Source organism: Oncorhynchus clarkii, chromosome 30 (assembly GCF_045791955.1).
Source record: "Oncorhynchus clarkii lewisi isolate Uvic-CL-2024 chromosome 30, UVic_Ocla_1.0, whole genome shotgun sequence".
NCBI lineage: Eukaryota > Metazoa > Chordata > Actinopteri > Salmoniformes > Salmonidae > Oncorhynchus > Oncorhynchus clarkii.
Window position 1 is genome coordinate 29,675,236 of NC_092176.1, and position 16,243 is coordinate 29,691,478.

At 42.6% G+C, this 16,243-nt stretch overlaps 1 protein-coding gene across 1 annotated transcript in view; it reads left to right on the forward strand.

Annotated features, from left to right (window-relative positions):
* Positions 1 to 16,243, forward strand: part of LOC139389959 (dual specificity testis-specific protein kinase 1-like) — a 47,354-nt gene that overhangs the window by 22,156 nt on the left and 8,955 nt on the right. Inside the window, exons 4-9 of the mRNA XM_071137010.1 lie at positions 98 to 219; positions 1,963 to 2,011; positions 2,798 to 2,947; positions 15,070 to 15,243; positions 15,476 to 15,559; positions 15,768 to 15,854. Of these exons, the coding sequence (XP_070993111.1) occupies positions 98 to 219; positions 1,963 to 2,011; positions 2,798 to 2,947; positions 15,070 to 15,243; positions 15,476 to 15,559; positions 15,768 to 15,854 (666 nt within the window). The remainder of the gene's footprint in view (positions 1 to 97; positions 220 to 1,962; positions 2,012 to 2,797; positions 2,948 to 15,069; positions 15,244 to 15,475; positions 15,560 to 15,767; positions 15,855 to 16,243) is intronic.

The window sequence follows — 16,243 nt, forward strand, 5'->3', positions numbered from 1 at the left end:
CTGTTTCTCTCAGGTGATTCACAGTACTGTGAAATAACTTGTCTGTTTCTCTCAGGTGATTCACAGTACTGTGAAATAACTTGTCTGTTTCTCTCAGGTGATTCATAGTACGAGCCATAAGGTGATGGTGGTGAAGATCTATAAGAATGATGTGGACCAGGACAGCATCGTGCGTGAGATCAGCCTACTGCAAAAACTCTCCCATCCCAACATAGTCAGGTATTAGTCAGTTATACCTTTTTGTGATGCTGACTTATAATATTTGGTATATGACCTTATTGATACCATGTAAGAATTTTGCATCATTGCTTATTAATTAAAATAAATATTAATAGATGCATTGTACTTGTCAAATAATGTAATACATTTTTTTTAAATTGTTTAGATAAGATTAAGCCTGATAAGCTTATAATTTTTGATTTATGTAAGATTATCTGTGTTAGTACAGGGCATACACTATGAATGGGAATGCTGGGAAGCTTTGTGTACTTTATGTTGTGCAGTCAATGGCTCCAGAACATAATAATCTAGTAGCCACAAAGGCCTATTCTACCCATCTGAAGTGGTTACATAAGGTGTGAAGGCATAGTTTTAAGTGGATGTTATGACGCGCACCACAGAATCACGGCAGACCTTTCCTGAATTCCAATCCAAAATATAGGTTATTATACTGTATACTGTACTTCCAGTCATACTTATGCTAAATATAGCTACCCAGAAATCACCTTTGTTTCAAGACATCTCCAGATAGCTTCATTTATATGTCTTAACATGTCTCAAGACATCTCCAGACATCTTCATTTATATGTCTTAACATGTCTCAAGACATCTCCAGACATCTTCATTTATATGTCTTAACATGTCTCAAAACATGGTGATGACTGGGTATGTATACACATGCTGCTGAGTCTGTGAGTTGCAGTAATGGCCACAGCAGGAGGGACACGTGACCTTGTCACGTAGGCCAGCTCTCCTCGTATGAAGTGGTTACATAAGTTGTGAAGGCATTGTGTTTGTCCAAGCAATCTTATTTTAGCCTTTCTTTCAAGGCCACTGTATCAGTGGTTATTAAACAGCACAGTTTATCTGCTGAGGTCAGAGCATAGAGAGTCAATGATGAAAGCGAATATGAGTCCAATACAATATGTACCTGGCACAGATAGGGCATCCAGCCCTCTGTGAGTGGGCCCTACTCAAACAATGATGTGAAAATCTGAATCATTTCTAATGTTGGAGCCTGAGAACATTGCCTTCCTCAGACACAGTGCTCCAAACCCAAATGGAATCCTATTCCCTATATAGTAAACTACTTTAAACCAGGGCCCATAGGGTGCAATTTGGAACTTACTCACTGTGAGAATGGCAATGGCAGGCTCCAACGTCAGAGCATTGTAAGAAGACTGATATGTTCGGTGGTTTTATGTAAGCCGTTGGTAATAACCTTTCAGTCAAGGTATACTGTAAACCAGTGTCTGGAATGGATGTAGTTTTTAGGTTGTTAATCTCGGGTGAGCACTGGCCACCGGCGAGTTTCTTGATGTTGTTTCTGTTCACAAGAGCCTAGGTTGTTGTTGAATGTCTGGCTCAGCTGGTCCTCAAAACATGTTTTCAGCCCTGAGCATCTTATGTAACTTATTGTATATTATGACCTGGGAGACAGATAGTGTGATGACCGGTGGGGCCAGGAGTGGTGGTCTTATTAGCCACTAAACCATCTTCAAGTACAGTATATTCTAAATGTTATTATGATTCCACATTATAATTCTGTTGTCTATATAAAATCAAAGTTTATTGGTCACCTACACATATTTAGCAGATGTTATTGGAGGTGTAGCGAAATGCTTGTGGTCCTAGCTCCAACAGTGCAGTAGTATCTAACAATTCACAATAATACACACATCTAAAAGTAAAAGAATGGAAATAAGAAATATATGAATAACATAATGTTGTGATTTATTCTAGGTATCTGGGGATATGTGTGAAGGAAGATAAACTCTACCCTATTTTAGAGGTGAGTGTTACTTTCTCCACCTTGTACGGATGACGACTTCACACTAGTGAGATGAGTGGGGAGACACACTGTCTGTTTCTAGGAGATGTACCCTGTACGTATAGAAGGTTGGGTTGTGTGTGAGCCTCTCCATCTGGGCAAATATGGCCTGTAGCGACTGAAACATGTTGAGTTTTACAATAAAGAAGCAGTTTTATCAACTTCCAATAGTTGCTGAATTTCCTCTTAACTTCAGTTTGCTACTCAATTCCTGCCCCTTGGTTGGAGAGCCAGGTGTGGCAGTGTTCCTTATCTTTTAAACTCAACTCTTATTTACAGGTCTGTTTCAGTATGTGATGCTAATCTAATGAGGTGTCTATCTGTTTCAGCATGTTAGTGGGGGCTGATGGGTGTTTATCTGTTTCAACATGTTTAGTGGGGGTTGATGGATGTCTATCTGTTTCAGAATCTTAGTGGGGGTTGATGTGGTGCATATCTGTTTCAGTATGTTAGTGGGGGTTGATGGGTTGTCTATCTGTTTCAGTATGTTAGTGGGGGTTGATGGGGTGTCTATCTGTTTCAGTATGTTAGTGGGGGTTGATGGGGTGTCTATCTGTTTCAGTATGTTAGTGGGGGTTGATGGGGTGTCTATCTGTTTCAGTATGTTAGTGGGGGTTGATGGGGTGTCTATCTGTTTCAGTATGTGAGGCTGACAGGCTGTCTATCTGTTTCAGTATGTTAGTGGGGGTTGATGGGGTGTCTATCTGTTTCAGTATGTGAGGCTGACAGGCTGTCTATCTGTTTCAGTATGTTAGTGGAGGATGTCTGGAGGAACTGTTGGCCAGGAAGGATGTGTCTCTGTGCTGGAGGGAGAAGGTGGACCTGGCCTGTGACATCACCAGAGGAATGATCTACCTGCATTACAAGAACATCTACCACAGGGACCTCAACTCTAAGGTACAGTAGACCAGGGGAAATCCCACCCACATCTACAGTACCACAAGGACCTCAACTCCAAGGTACAGTAGACCAGGGGAAATCCCACCCACATCTACAGTACCACAGGGACCTCAACTCCAAGGTACAGTAGACCATAGGACAACCCCACCCACATCTACCACATGGACCTCAACTCCAAGGTACAGTAGACCAGGGGAAAACCCCATCCACATCTACCACATGGACCTAAACTCTAAGGTACAGTAGACCATAGGACAACCCCACCCACATCTACCACAGGGACCTCAACTCCAAGGTACAGTAGACCAGGGGAAAACCCCATCCACATCTACCACAGGGACCTCAACCACAAGGTAGAGTAGACCATAGGACAACCCCACCCACATCTACCACAGGGACCTCAACCACAAGGTACAGTAGACCAGGGGAAAACCCCATCCACATCTACCACAGGGACCTCAACCACAAGGTACAGTAGACCAGGGGAAAACCCCACCCACATCTACCACAGGGACCTCAACCACAAGGTACAGTAGACCAGGGGAAAACCCCACCCACATCTACCACAGGGACTTCAACCACAAGGTACAGTAGACCAGGGGAAAACCCCATCCACATCTACCACAGGGACCTCAACCACAAGGTACAGTAGCCCAGGGGAAAACCCCATCCACATCTATTGTAGATTATTGTTGTATTTGTGGTGCATAGACCACAAAGTAACCCAGAAAGTGAAAAGGAAAAATAAGGACGGTCCGCACTCAGCATTTGCAGTGAAAGAAAGAGGAAGCTGTAAGGGATGTTACCTCACTCAGTGGCTGTGTCTGAAATGACATCCTACTCCCTATATAGTGCACTACTTTTGGCCTGGCTACAGCCACTGACTGATCTCTTTGACATTAAGAAAACCCCTACTATTACGACAAACTTTAGCAACATTGGTGCTGTGACATCATGCAGTGATCACATTGGCAGGTCTCACTTGTAAAAGAGGTCTTCTGACCTCAATGGGACTTCCTGGATAAATAATGGTTAAATACATTGGTTTCAACTGTTGTGGACAAAGCAGCGAACGGTTGAGTTGAGGTTCATTCAGTAGTCAGACTGAGGCTGAGGATAACTCTCTACCATATGGAAAAGATATCAGCCTAGACAAATTGGTTGTCATTCCCAGTTGCCAGGTTCCACAGAAGTGCAGGTTGGTTATGTTATGTAGAGGGACGAGCAACAAGCACAGTCCATTGTCATGCTAATGTCCTCCCACTCTGAGCTTTGTTATTGTACGCATGCACACCCACACGCACGCACGCACACACACACACACACACACACACACACACACACACACACACACACACACACACACACACACACACACACACACACACACACACACACACACACACACACACACACACACACACACACACACACACACACACACACACAGAGAGACGTGAACACATACACACCAACAGCCAGTTCCTCTTTGTCTGGGAAAGTAAGAGCAATGGATCAATAGTAGAGTCCTGCCACCATCCTGCCCTACCTCCCTTCTCTCTCTCTCTTTCTCTCTCTCTCTCTCTCTCCTCTCTCTACCACTTCTCTCTCTCATATTTCTTTCCTTCTCTCTCTTTCTCTCCTTGTCTCTCTCCCTCCCTCCCTCTTCTCCACTCTCTCTCTCTTTCCCCCTCTCTCTCTCTCTCTCTCTCTCTCTCTCTCTCTCTCCCCTCCTTATCACCCCCTCTCTCTATCTTTCTCTCTCTCTCCCTCACCACATCCCATTTTACCAGCTCTCACTCTCTACTAACCATGGGAATACTGGTGGTGACACTGACGTGTTCCATACTGGCATTTAGCATGTCACCCAGAGGGACAATCCATTTGGCTCTGGTCTCAATGATGGCATTTTACCGGAAAGTAATTGGTGTGTCTGCAAAGCAGTACTGTTGTTTTTCCCCCTAGACCCCCCACTGGTATCATTAGAGTTGGCAAAAGGATGCACACGTCTGTCTTACGTCAAACAAACAATTGCTGTCTTCACAGTTACAGAGAGTGTTTCAAAAGATCACTGCTAGGATTGATGGCAGAGGCATATAGACAGACAAGGTCTTTTCTCATGTGGAATATGTTTCAATCTCTAAAGAAGGGACTTCAGTCTCTATAAATGATAGTGGATCCAAGCCAGACGTGCAAGGTAAATAATTATGTGCAGTGTATTTTCTGAAAAGGTCATATTAGGTTAAACCAATTACTGTTTCAGTTAGAATCACACTATTAGGCTGCACAGCTCTTCTGACATATCTTCTGTAGGAGAAATCATTAGAATTCAAAATGACCAGAATTAGGAAAGGTATGGTGGATGTAATTGCAAACGTAGATAATTTTAGTGAACTTGATGTGTGTCCCAAATGCCACCCTATTCTGTATTTAGTGCACTACTTTCATAGGGTCCTGGTCAAAAGTAGTGCATTACATAGGGAATATGGTGACATTTGGGACACAGTCCTGGTTACAGTTTAGAGCAAGTCCTCAGAGTTCCATTGGAACAGCCCTTTTAATTCCCCCTGAAACTCTCCATTCTAGATCTGGTCTTCCGGGAACTGTTGCTTTTGTTTGGCTCTGAGGTGAGGGCCCATGCTAAATTTAGCGGTCAGGTTTGATGCTTGGAGTGATACCCAGGTTGCCCAATAATCACAGGCTGCTGAATGAAAACACTGGAGAGAGGGGGCCTGTAGTGTGGTTCCCTTTGTAATGACTTCTAGATGCTGAGGAGACGTCAGCCAACCAGCTAGTCGGACAGCCAGCCAGTCAGCCAGGGCCTTCCCTCCCTCCTTCACCTCCCCCTGCTCTGCTCCACACCCCTGTCAGCCTGCCTATCTGTCTATTTTTTTGCCCGTCTGCTTGCCTGTCTACATCCCTTCTTTTTGCCGGCTTGCCTCTCTTCCTGACTCTCTCGCTTTCTGTGCCTGTCTATCTGCTTGTCTGTCTCTGCCTAGCTGTCTGCCTCTCTACACCCCAACCTGTCTTACCATCTCTGCCTGCCTGCCTGCCTGCCTGCCTGCCTGCCTGCCTGCCTGCCTGTCTGTCTGCCTGCCTGCCTGCCTGCCTGCCTGCCTGCCTGCCTGCCTGCCTGCCTGCCTGCCTGCCTGCCAGCCTGCCTGCCTGCCTGCCTGCCTGCCTGCCTGCCTGCCTGCCTGCCTGCCTGCCTGCCTGCCTGCCTATATTTCAGTCTGTCTGCCTGTCCTGCTTGTCTCTTTTCCTGACTCTCTCTCTATCTCTGCCTGCCGGTCTCTTTTCCTGACTCTCTCTCTACCTCTGCCTGCCTGTCTCTCCGCCTGCCTGTCTCTCTGCCTGCTCGACTTATGTAACCGCTCCACTACCTTGTGTCTTCTAGAATAGCTCACCCACTCTCACTGAGCTCATCCAGCCCACTAGTGCTCTCTCCACACCTACAGTAAACCACCTACTATGGTAATCAATACCCAACACACATAGCTACATTTGGGCTTTGTTCTCAGTAGGCATAGATGCCAAATCAGGTGGATCATCAGGTAAGGACTAAAAAATGTAGCCTGGCAGGGAAGTGATTAGTGCAGACCCCATTGAGTCAGGCTATTTAAGAGTGTCTGGTCTGGCTGTCTGTATGTAGGGTCTCCCCTTCATACTGGCTGTCTTCCTTCCAAATGGCACCATATTCCCATACAAAGTGCACTACTTTGACCTGAGCCCTATATGGGCCCTGTTCAAAAGTAGTGGATTATAGGGAATAGGGTGCCATTTGGGACAGACACGCTGTTATATCTGCTTACACTATGGATATAATCAAGAGATGTGCCATGAGATGTTTATCAACATGTTTACTCAGCTTTCCCCATAGGCCTGATTTGATTTGCTGAGGTAGCTAAAACAGCATTAAGTAGACCCACAGGCAGGTATAATGTGTGAGATTTGAAGGCAGAGAATGTTCAGTTGAGTTATCTGTTTATTCAGACCAAGCTTGCCTATTGGACTCCAAATGGTGCAGTGGATGAAGATCTAAGATGGCATAGCAGTTCAGACGTCTTTTTGTCCTCGTCCTGTCGTGTCCCGTATATATACAGTGCCTTGCGAAAGTATTCGGCCCCCTTGAACTTTGCGACCTTTTGCCACATTTCAGGATTCAAACATAAAGATATAAAACTGTATTTTTTTGTGAAGAATCAACAACAAGTGGGACACAATCATGAAGTGGAACGACATTTATTAGATATTTCAAACTTTTTTAACAAATCAAAAACTGAAAAATTGGGCGTGCAAAATTATTCAGCCCCTTTACTTTCAGTGCAGCAAACTCCCTCCAGAAGTTCAGTGAGGATCTCTGAATGATCTAATGTTGACCTAAATGACTAATGATGATAAATACAATCCACATGTGTGTAATCAAGTCTCCGTATAAATGCACCTGCACTGTGATAGTCTCAGAGGTCCGTTAAAAGCGCAGAGAGCATCATGAAGAACAAGGAACACACCAGGCAGGTCCGAGATACTGTTGTGAAGAAGTTTAAAGCCAGATTTGGATACAAAAAGATTTCCCAAGCTTTAAACATCCCAAGGAGCACTGTGCAAGCGATAATATTGAAATGGAAGGAGTATCAGACCACTGCAAATCTACCAAGACCTGGCCGCACCCTCTAAACTTTCAGCTCATACAAGGAGAAGACTGATCAGAGATGCAGCCAAGAGGCCCATGATCACTCTGGATGAACTGCAGAGATATACAGCTGAGGTGGGAGACTCTGTCCATAGGACAACAATCAGTCGTATATTGCACAAATCTGGCCTTTATGGAAGAGTGGCAAGAAGAAAGCCATTTCTTAAAGATATCCATAAAAAGTGTTGTTTAAAGTTTGCCACAAGCCACCTGGGAGACACACCAAACATGTGGAAGAAGGTGCTCTGGTCAGATGAAACCAAAATGGAACTTTTTGGCAACAATGCAAAACGTTATGTTTGGCGTAAAAGCAACACAGCTCATCACCCTGAACACACTATCCCCACTGTCAAACATGGTGGTGGCAGCATCATGGTTTGGGCCTGCTTTTCTTCAGCAGGGACAGGGAAGATGGTTAAAATTGATGGGAAGATGGATGGAGCCAAATACAGGACCATTCTGGAAGAAAACCTGATGGAGTCTGCAAAAGACCTGAGACTGGGACGGAGATTTGTCTTCCAACAAGACAATGATCCAAAACATAAAGCAAAATCTACAATGGAATGGTTCAAAAATAAACATATCCAGGTGTTAGAATGGCCAAGTCAAAGTCCAGACCTGAATCCAATCGAGAATCTGTGGAAAGAACTGAAAGCTGCTGTTCACAAATGCTCTCCATCCAACCTCACTGAGCTCGAGCTGTTTTGCAAGGAGGAATGGGAAAAAATTTCAGTCTCTCGATGTGCAAAACTGATAGAGACATACCCCAAGCGACTTACAGCTGTAATCGCAGCAAAAGGTGGCGCTACAAAGTATTAACTTAAGGGGGCTGAATAATTTTGCACGCCCAATTTTTCAGTTTTTGATTTGTTAAAAAAGTTTGAAATATCCAATAAATGTCGTTCCACTTCATGATTGTGTCCCACTTGTTGTTGATTCTTCACAAAAAAAGACAGTTTTATATCTTTATGTTTGAAGCCTGAAATGTGGCAAAAGGTCGCAAAGTTCAAGGGGGCCGAATACTTTCGCAAGGCACTGTATATCTCTCTAGTCACCCCCAAAACCAATTCTTTCTTTGGCCGCCTCTTCTTCCAGTTCTCTGCTGCCAATGACTGGAACGAACTACAAAAATCTCTGAAACTGGAAACACTTATCTCCCTCACTAGCTTTAAGCACCAACTGTCAGAGCAGCTCACAGATTACTGCACCTGTACATAGCCCACCCATAATTTAGCCCAAACAACTACCTCTTTCCCTACTGTATTTAATTAATTTATTTATTTTGCTCCTTTGCACCCCATTATTTTTATTTCTACTTTGCACTTTGCACATTCTTCCATTGCAAATCTACCATACCAGTGTTTTACTTGCTATATTGTATTTACTTTGCCACCATGGCCTTTTTTTGCTTTTACCTCCCTTATCTCACCTCATTTGCTCACATCGTATTTAGACATGTTTATACTGTATTAATGACTGTATGTTTGTTTTACTCCATGTGTAACTCTGTGTCGTTGTATGTGTCGAACTGCTTTGCTTTATCTTGGCCAGGTCGCAATTGTACATGAGAACTTGTTCTCAACTTGCCTACCTGGTTAAATAAAGGTGAAATAAAAAAAATAAAAATAAATAAACATAAACACTGCATCGCAGTGCCAACGTGTCACTGCAGTACCTGGTTCAAATCCAGGCTGTATCACATCTTTCTGTGATTGGTGGTCCACTGTTGTCTGGGGTAGGCTGTCATTGTAAATAAGAATTTGTTCTAAACTGACTTGCCTAGTTAAAAATTTTTAATTATTGGTGTGATTGTACTATAACAGTGTTAGATTGCTCTCTGGTGGTAAGCAGGTGTCATAACACAAATGCTTAGAGTGGCAGTACTACTCTAGTGCCAAAAAAAGGGACTCAATTAAATCTCCTTATTGTAATTATTACATGTTGTTCATTTGGCTGGATGTTATGTTGAAAATCATTTTCGATATGCACTGTAATGTCATGGTGAAATGGCTTGGCATACTGCGGTATACTGTGGAAAATCATATTCAATATGCACTGTAAAAAGTAACTGCCTGACTCATTAAAGAAATCGAATAGTGGCAACTCAAACAACACCGAAAGGTTGCAAGTTCAAATCCCCGAGCAGACAATGTACAAAATCTTTCGTTCTGCCCTTGAACAGGCAGTTCATTGAAAATAAGAATTTGTTCTTAACTGACTTGCCTAGTGAGATAAAATAATTGATTATGATGAACGGATATCAACAGTGTCAGGGAAATTGATGTTAAATAATGAGACAATCCACAATCATCAAAATAATGTGCACTACTCTCAATGACAGAGGCTAATGCAACATAATGTGTACAGTTACACCTCCAGTATCTGCTATAAGAATGAGCACTGTGCTCAACAATGCATGCAAAGATGGGTTAAAATGACAAATTGTCAAATACATAGGACAATGTTTTAATGCCGAAAAGTTGTTGTTTTACACAATATATTACTGGGAGTTTATGTATAGAGTGTTCGACTCTTGATTTTTTATAGCTTAAATTTTATTCGTCGTTAGACAGCACCTCTACACAAAATAACGTTTTCTAGGTGTGTGCCAGCTCATGCTTTTTATTAAACATTAAGACACGATCACTGAAAATTACGAGAGAAAAAAATTCCGCTGCTGGTCTGCTCTCCGGGCACCATCGCATGAGCCTAAAGCCACACACTGGCTTCATTCATTCTCAAAATTAATTCAAAGGCATTAATAAATCATATTTCGTGTCATTTGTATTTAATTCTAATTATACAACGGGTGTCTCTAATCCTGAAAACTGATTGGTTAAAACCGCATTACATTCCACAAATTACCAACGGCTAAATCTATGAGGTTAAAATGCCTATTTACTTTCTGTTCCATCTGACTGCGCAATCCACTGGCTCATCAGCCAAGGCAGGAAAGTTATAAACTTGATCTCCACTATAAAAAGCATTTAGACATTATCTAACATTTATTTTAGACTAACAGTTAGTTTTCAACAGCGGAGATTTGTATAATTACTGTCTGTCTCCCACATTTGCAACATTGTTTCAATATTCAAATTTGATCTTGAATTGTCCCATAGTAATGAACTTGTAGGGGTCGGGAGTCGTGACGAGAGAGAGAGAGAGAGAGAGAGAGAGAGAGAGAGGCAGGAAGCGTTTCTCAGCCAGTCGAAATCATGAATCAGCTGACATCATTTTTATGGATATATACAAAGAAATGTCAATTGAAAAAAGGTCAAACTAAACGAAGTGCATCTAGTTTGCAGTCTTCCCAGCTTCAGATTGAAGTTATGGTGTTAACTGTGTTGTTGGCTAGCTCCTCAACCGTGTCCTAATGAGAGAGCACATTTCTATGCCAGGTACTTCATTAGCATATTATTATGTATGTATCCAAATAAATGTCACTAGAAAACAGCTTAAACAAATGCATCTACTGTTGTTTTTCTGTCTGCACTGTTTGACGTGACTGTAAATTAGCCGTAGTTGGCTAGCTAGTAAGCAAGGGATAAGAACTTTGCCAGCCAGTATGGCAATGGAACATTTACAACGAACGACTGGGTTGCGTCCATAGATACAGAACAAAAAGACTGAACGTCTGGGTCGCGTCCATAGATACAGAACAAAAAGACTGAACGACTGGGTCGCGTCCGTAGATACAGAACAAAAAGACTGAACGACTGGGTCACGTCCATAGATACAAAACAAAATGACTGAACCACTGGGTCGTGTCCATAGATACAGAACAAAAAGACTGAACGACTGGGTCGCGTCCATAGATGCAGAACAAAAAGACTGAACGACTGGGTCGCGTCCATAGATACAGAACAAAAAGACTGAACGACTGGGTCGTGTCCATAGATGCAGAACAAAAAGACTGAACGACTGGGTCGCGTCCATAGATACAGAACAAAAAGACTGAATGACTGGGTTGCGTCTCTAGCAACCGAAACGATAGAACAAACGACCATCCGGCTTGGGTAGCAACCCAAGATTTTTGTGGAAGGATTACATATTATTAATATATTTATCAAAATAACGTTTTTAAGGAAAATATGTCAATCATGAATTGAATATGTTGGTAACCTGTTGTATAAAGTGATAATGCTCTCGAAGCCGGTGTTTGGAGAATATATTGGCACGGTTTGCCGGCCCTCAACCATGCCAATATATCCTCCAAGTCCAAACACCGGCTTCGAGGGCATTATCACGTTACAGCCTACATGGCCAATTTATAGACTACTTTATAATGATTTAATACAACAAAGTGTTGTTTAAATGCTGATTGCTTTATGTCCCTATCAGCCTGTTGTTTCGCACTGACAGATGTTTCACAATGTATTTCTTTGTAAGCTATAGCCTAAATAACTCATTTTCGTTCTTTCTTAGTCACCCAGTCTGGCTCTGGACCTATTTAGAAACTTCAATCGTTAGTGTCAAAAGTTCACAAAACTGTTAAGTATTTATAACTTAAAAAGAGTAACATATGAGTGGCAATGTCACTTCATTACTTTAAATATTTAACACTGCAATACTTTGAGTTGGGTTACTCAAGATCGTAGTCAACGGGTTTCCACTAAAAATGTAGTCATCAGAACAAATTACTTTTTACAATGTAGTGTCTGTACACTGTACAGTACATTATATATGCATTTGACTCAAGCTGCCCACAAGGTGGCAGTGTTTAGTAAAACATGTTTAAAAGACTACTGGTATGTAGGACTGTTTCTGACATCTTCTCCTGGGATTAAGTGTTTTACGTGGGTGCTTCTGTCCTGTGTGAGTCATATCCTCCTGACATTGTTTGGATAAATATGCCTTCATTCAACAATAGCTTCACTGTTGTCTTTTCGCTTCTACCCGTCAGCCTACCTGCCTGTCTCTTTTCCTGACTCTATCTCTGCCTGCCTGTCTCTTTTCCTGACTCTCTATCTCTGCCTGCCTGTCTCTTTTCCTGACTCTCTCTCTATCTCTGCCTGCCTGTCTCTTTTCCTGACTCTGTCTCTATCTCTGCCTGCCTGCCTGTCTCTCTGCCTGCTCGACTTATGTAACCGCTCCACTACCTTGTGTCTTCTAGAATAGCTCACCCACTCTCACTGAGCTCATCCAGCCCACTGGTGCTCTCTACCTACAGTAAACCACCTACTTACTATTCATGTGATTGTACTATAGCAATGTTAGACTGCTCTCTGGTGGTAAGCAGTTGTCATAACACAAATGCTTAGAGTGGCAGTACTACTGTTGAATGAATTAATTGTAAAATTTATAAATTACCAGTCAAAAGTTTGGACACACCTACTCATTCCAGGGTTTTTCTTTATTTTTTACTATTTTCTACATTGTAGAATAATAGTGAAGACATCAAAACCATGATGTTTTTAATTTTATTTCTTTTAACTTTATTTAACCAGGTAGGCCAGTTGAGAACAAGTTCTCATTTACAACTGCAACCTGGCCAAGATAAAGCAAAGCAGTGCGACACAAAAAACAACAGAGCTACACATGGAATAAACAAACATACAGTCAATAACAAAATAAAAAAAGTATATATACAGTGTGTGCAAATTAGGTAAGGGAGGTAAGGCAATAAATAGGCCATAGTGGCAAAATAATTACAATTTAGCAATGAAACACTGGAGTGATATATGTGCAGAAGATGAATGTGTAAGTAGAGATATGGGTGCTAAGGAGCAAAAAAATAAATAACAGTATGGGGATGAGGCAGTTGGATGGGCTATTTACAGATGTGCTGTGTACAGGTGCAGTGATCTGTGAGCTGCTCTGACAGCTGGTGCTTGAAGTTAGAGAGGGAGATATGAGTCTCCAGCTTCAGTGATTTTTGATATGAGTCTCCAGCTTCAGTGATTTTTGCAATTCGTTCCAGTCATTGGCAGCAGAGAACTGGGAAGAATAGCAGCCAAATGAGGAATTGGCTTTGGGGGTGACCAGTGAAATATACCTGCTGGAGCACGTGCTACGGGTGGGTGCTGCTATGGTCAGCTGAGATAAGGCGGGGCTTTACCTAGCAAATACTTATAGATGACCTGGAGCCAGTGGGTTTGGCGATGAATATGAAGCGAGGGCCAGCCATCAAGAGCATACAGGTCGCAGTGGTGGGTATAATCATGTATTAACCAAAACAAATGTATTTTATATATTTTAGATTCATCAAAGTAGCCACCCTTTGCCTTGATGACAGCTTTGCACACTCTTGGCATTCTCTCAACCACCTTCACCTGGAATGCTTTTCCAACAGTCTTGGAGGAGTTCCCACATATGCTAAGCACTTGTTGGCTGCTTTTCCTTCACTCATCCCAAACCATCTCAATTGTGTTGAGTTCGGGTGATTGTGGAGGCCAGGTCATCTGATGCAGCACTCCATCCCTCTCCTTCCTGGTCAAATAGCCCTTAAACAGCCTGGAGGTGTGTTGGGTCATTGTCCTGTTGAAAAACAAATGATAGGCACACTAAGCGCAAACCAGATGGATGGCGTATCGCTGCAGAATGCTGTGGTAGCCATGCTGGTTAAGTGTGCCTTGAATCCTAACTAAATCACAGACAGTGTCATCAGCACAGCACCCCCACATCATCACACTTTCTCCTCCATGCTTCACGGTGGGAACCACACATGCAGAGATCGTCTGTTCACCTACTCTCCGTTTAACAAAGACACTGTGGTTGGAACCAAAAATTTCAAATTTGGACTCATCAGACCAAATTGCAGATTTCCACCTGTCTAATGTCCATTGCTCGTGTTTCTTGGCCAACGCAAATCTCTTCTTATTGTTGGTGTCCTTTAGTAGTAGATTCTTTGCAGCAATTCGACCACGAAGGCCTGATTCACGCAGTCTCCTCTGAACAGTTGATGTTCAGATGTGTCTGTTACTGAAACTCTGTGAAGCATTTATTTGGGCTGCCATCTGAGGTGCAGTTAATCACCGATTTCTCAGGCTGGTAACTCTAATGAACTTATCCTCTGCAGCAGAGGTAACTCTGGGTCTTCCTTTCCTGTGGCGGTCCTCATGAGAGCCAGTTTCATCATAGCGCTTGATGGTTTTTGCATCTGCATTTGAAGAAATTTTCCGGATTGACTGACCTTCATGTCTTAACGTAATGATGGACTGTTGTTTTTCTTTGCTTATTTGAGCTGTTCTTGCCATAATATGGACTTGGTCTTTTACCAAATAGAGCTATCTTCTGTATACCCCCCCTACCTTGTACCTACCACCCCTACCACTTTTTTTGGTTACTACATGATTCCATATGTGTTATTATTCTACAATGTAGAACATTTTCAAAATAAAGAAAAACCCTGGAATGAGTAGGTGTGTTAAAACTTTTGACTGTTACTGTATATACTGACATGATTTGTATATGTCTGACTCTTCAGAACTGTCTGATCCGTGTGACGGCGCGGGGCAGGGAGGCCCTAGTCACAGACTTTGGCCTGGCCAGAGAGGTGGTGGAGCTGCCGGTTAAAGACCCAGAGAGGAAGCTCTCCCTGGTGGGATCTGCCTTCTGGATGGCCCCGGAGATGCTGCGTGGGGAACCCTACGATCGCAAGGTAAGGATACGTCACCAAGACCCTTCATTTGAGTAAATAGCCTTGCCTGAGTCAAAACTGACCATAGATCAGGAGGCCCACAAGGCCGCTGCATTTGAGAAAATGTGGTCAAAAATACTTTGGGTAGAAAGTTAGAGAGCTTTGTCATATCTTAGTATCCTAGTAGTTGGAACACAGCTCATCGTTGGTTGGCTCTCTGTATGACAGACATGTGATTCTGTGTTGTCACCAGGTGGATGTATTTTCCTTTGGAATTATGCTCTGTGAAATACTGGCAAGGATCCCTGCTGACCCAGAGATTCTACCAAGAACCCAGGTAAAGCTCTACTCTGTATTTACGTTATATACGACTACCCAGATCCAGGTTTTGTACCATGTGTGAATGCTCTGCCATGCAACTTGTGTGAAATCTCTGCCATGTACCATGTGTGAAAGTTCTGCCGCATGCACCATGTGTGAAATCTCTGGCATATGGACCATGTGTGAAAGCTCAGCCCTATTAACCGTGTGTGTGTGTTTGACAGGACTATGGCCTGGATGTGAGTGCATTTAGGGAGCTGGTGGGCGGGTGTCCTCAGCGGGTGTTGGAGCTGGCAGCCAGCTGCTGTCTGGTGAGTACATACAGTATACTTTAAAGTACAGTTCATACAGAAAACGTTACAGCATAGTTCATACAGTATACCTTACATTCTGTTGAGTGCATACAGTACAGTATACTTAACAGTACAGTCCGTACAGTATATGTTACAGTACAATTCATATAGTATACTTTACAGTACAATGCATATAGTATAATTTACAGTATAGTCCATACACTATACTTTGCAGTACATACAGTATACTTTACAGTTTGGTGATTACAGTATACTTTACAGTACAATTCATACAGTATCCTTTACAGTACAGTTCATACAGTATACTTTACAGTACAGTTCATGCAGTATTATTTACAGTCTGGTGAGTAGATATAGTAAAATATACTTTGCAGTACAGTTCATAC